At 35.6% G+C, this 3167-nt stretch overlaps 1 protein-coding gene across 1 annotated transcript in view; it reads right to left on the bottom strand.

Moving 5' to 3' along the window:
* The window catches only part of LOC107096604 (calcium/calmodulin-dependent protein kinase type II subunit beta-like), a 117067-nt gene that overhangs the window by 43171 nt on the left and 70729 nt on the right, over positions 1 to 3167 (bottom strand). Inside the window, exons 12-13 of the mRNA XM_015393336.1 lie at positions 3053 to 3154; positions 1254 to 1291 (exon numbers count right to left, since the gene is read on the bottom strand). Coding sequence (XP_015248822.1) covers positions 1254 to 1291; positions 3053 to 3154 — 140 coding nt within the window. The remainder of the gene's footprint in view (positions 1 to 1253; positions 1292 to 3052; positions 3155 to 3167) is intronic.

Genomic DNA, 3167 nt, shown 5'->3' with positions numbered 1-3167 from the left:
GGTGAGAGCTAGTGGTTGAAAGTAGGGGGTGCATTTGGATTGGGCCTGAATTGCTCTCTGAGTAAAGCCAAAAACGATTTGAAACAGCAAATAAATAAAAACAATAAGTGGAAAAGGAGTATTTTATGTATTACAAACACAGCTGTTTATATTTAGATTAATGAATGTATTTTTAAATTGCCATTAAAAATGCGATTTGAAAATACATTTTCAAATTGTAGTGTTTAATAATGGGTTCATTAATACAATCTGTTTTTTCCAATTTAATCTAAATTGTGTAATAGCATCATGCTTTTTAAATGGAAAATCTAAAAGGAAAAGTTAAATGTTAAATCTAAAATTATTCTATTTCTTTTTGACTGACTCTTCTGGTCCTCCGTACTTTCAATCTTCTTCCCTTGGCTTCTCATCAAAATTTATAATCCTATTTAAGTTTCTCCGGATTGCATTAAGAGCCTTGGGTTTTTAGCAGGCTCTCTAAATGAAGGAAATAGTAGTCAGGATTACCAAGTAGAACCGCAAAATAAGAATGTGGACATGTTTGTGTTCCTTATAAGTGTTGCTGTTTTTCTTTAATAAGATGCAATTTGTAGCTGACTAGCTACACAGCTTTCCCAGAGCTGTACATCCAGAATGTACACACTGACTCATGCACGCTCAGCATGCTCTTACGCCACATACAAAACACAGGTTTCCACGCAGCGTACTGCAGAAAAAACACACCAGATTCTCCAAACCACGATAGATTCAGATGACAATGCAGCAATGTCTGAAAAATAACTGTCCATTCAGCACCTCAGATGTCTCTTTGGGGAGTTAAACTCAGCAGAAATTAATTCTTTAATGAGATTTGCTTTGGCACCAAGGGAAGATTCTGTGTGAAAAATGTTTGTAGCAAGGTATGGCGTCCACTAAGCCAAATTAAGGACTGTTAGAGTGGATTGCTGTGTTTGATCCTATTATGATAAATCATAACTAAATGTCTCCTCTTCATGGCAGAGAGGTTTAAAACAGATATCAAACATCTTTTGCAAAAAAAGTCCTGCTGCCTGCTTGGAGTCTTACAGATTGAGGATGATTTAAAAAGTATTGCACAATAATGACTCCTGCCTTTAAGCCCAAAACTTTGCACTGATCTGACAACGTATACGTAACTACAATTTGCAATGACTTAAAATGAATCGTTCAAAATCAACGCAGGATGTTGAGATATGAATGTACAGGAAACAAATGAGGGATAAAATGTAGCTTACTTTGACATCCGCCTTCTTGTTGAGGAGACTCTTGGCTGCTGCAGAGAGGCAGAACGACACACCCTCAGATGGAAGAGTACACATCATAAACATATGTGTCACCACAACTCCTAAAGTTTGCTCACAAAGATGCACATGCAGTTATCCATGCATGCACAGCAAAAAAAAGGAGAAAAAAACTTGCTTAAAAGCAAGATTAAAATACAACAAATAAGTGTTAAAAAAAAGAAAAAAATCCTCTCGTTAAAAAAAAATAAAAAAATCACCCAAAAACTTACTCAAACAACACATAGAAAATATATCCGTCCGACTGGCTCCTCCTAAACCTGATTTGCTGTTCAGAGCATTAGATAAGCAGTGGGCATCATCCATGAGGGGGAAAAAAAGTCTAATTCTCTATATAATCCTAACGCAGTCATACACAGCTGCACACACAGCAGCAGCTACTCGGGAGGATTAGGAATGGAGCTATGGAGGAAGTGGAATAGAGCTGCAGGTAAAGGATAATGGGTTGTTAAGCACTAGAGTAGGCTGGAGTTCATCGATGGGTGCAGGAGGATTTGAAGGCATATAAACACAGTAGGAAGCCAGAGAGCATTGCTCCGGTGCTGAAAGGCTTTTTCTGTAATAATAACAATGACAGAGAGACTAACAGGGCTGATGTTAATCCCTCATCAGAGTGACACCGAAGCTCTGTGTGCAGCTAGCATCCAACACGGCAACTTTTTACCCCTTTATGTTTAAAGCTTGACATTTAAATCCTGCATTTGGACAACTCTTCATGCATTTGCCTCCCAGTTCTATGGAGTGACTTTTGTTTCATTATTGTTGAAAGCAAAGAAGAAATCTTCTAAATAAAAAATTGTAAAGCAAACATATTTAGTAAATTGAGATTTTTTTTAAAAAGCGCTGATTGCTGTTTTCTGTAGTTTTTTTTCCTCAAATGTAATTATTAAAATAGTTTTTTTTTATTGTATTTTAAATCTTTTTTTTTTACATACTTTATATATATATTTTTTTTAATGTTACATTTTTTTATAATTTTTTATGTTCACATTCTTTCTATTCTTCTTTTCCAGATTTCATTCTCTTCACTTCTGGCGGTGGGATTTCCTCTGGATTGAGGAACAAAGACACGTTTCTATTGGTCTCCTTGACATTAGTAACAATGATTTTCATTGGTCAATCTGTGTGTCAAGAGCAACATTAGTATTTACCTTGAAGTAAAGAGAATGTGATCTGAGAAATGCAGTTTTAAATAATTCAGTTCGTAAAACTAAATATGAAAAGCTGAATTTTGACCAAAAAACCCCCGAAAATATATAATAAAAAAATATATATGAAAAAATAAAGTGGAGAAAAAATTATTGAAAAAAACAAATCCGACAAATTTAAAACCTTTTTTAATATATATATATATATATATATATAAAACATTTCTAAGTTTATATCAAGATTGGATATTTTCCAAATTTCCATTTACAAAAAGGTTTCTGTGCTTGCAACAATAATGGAACAACATTCACTCCATATATTCCTAGCATAATTGAAAAGAGATGAATAATCAATACACTCATCTTGAAGATGAGTGAGGAAGCTGCTTACCTTGGCAAGTATTTAAGATGCATTAGGAGAAAGATTTATAGAGAGATTAAAACAAGCCAAGAGAGGGTGAGTGATGCGACTCTGGAAGGTTATATTTGAACTGAGTGAGATCTGAGAGAGTGTCAAGTGATTTTACAGCCTTAAGGAAGGGATGGAGAGGAGGGTTCAAATGTTCACATCTGAGGTGGATTCACCTTGTTCCACGATGCCGGCGGTTGTTCCTCCCACCCCGCTGACAGCAGCCGGGGCCGTGGTCTGTCGACCCACTGAAACACAGCAGAGAGAGAGAATACAACATTTTTTACATGG

The sequence above is a fragment of the Cyprinodon variegatus genome, unplaced genomic scaffold (assembly GCF_000732505.1).
Source record: "Cyprinodon variegatus isolate N-32 unplaced genomic scaffold, C_variegatus-1.0 Scaffold636, whole genome shotgun sequence".
Taxonomy (NCBI): Eukaryota; Metazoa; Chordata; class Actinopteri; order Cyprinodontiformes; family Cyprinodontidae; genus Cyprinodon; species Cyprinodon variegatus.
This window is presented reverse-complemented; position numbering and strand designations above follow the sequence as displayed.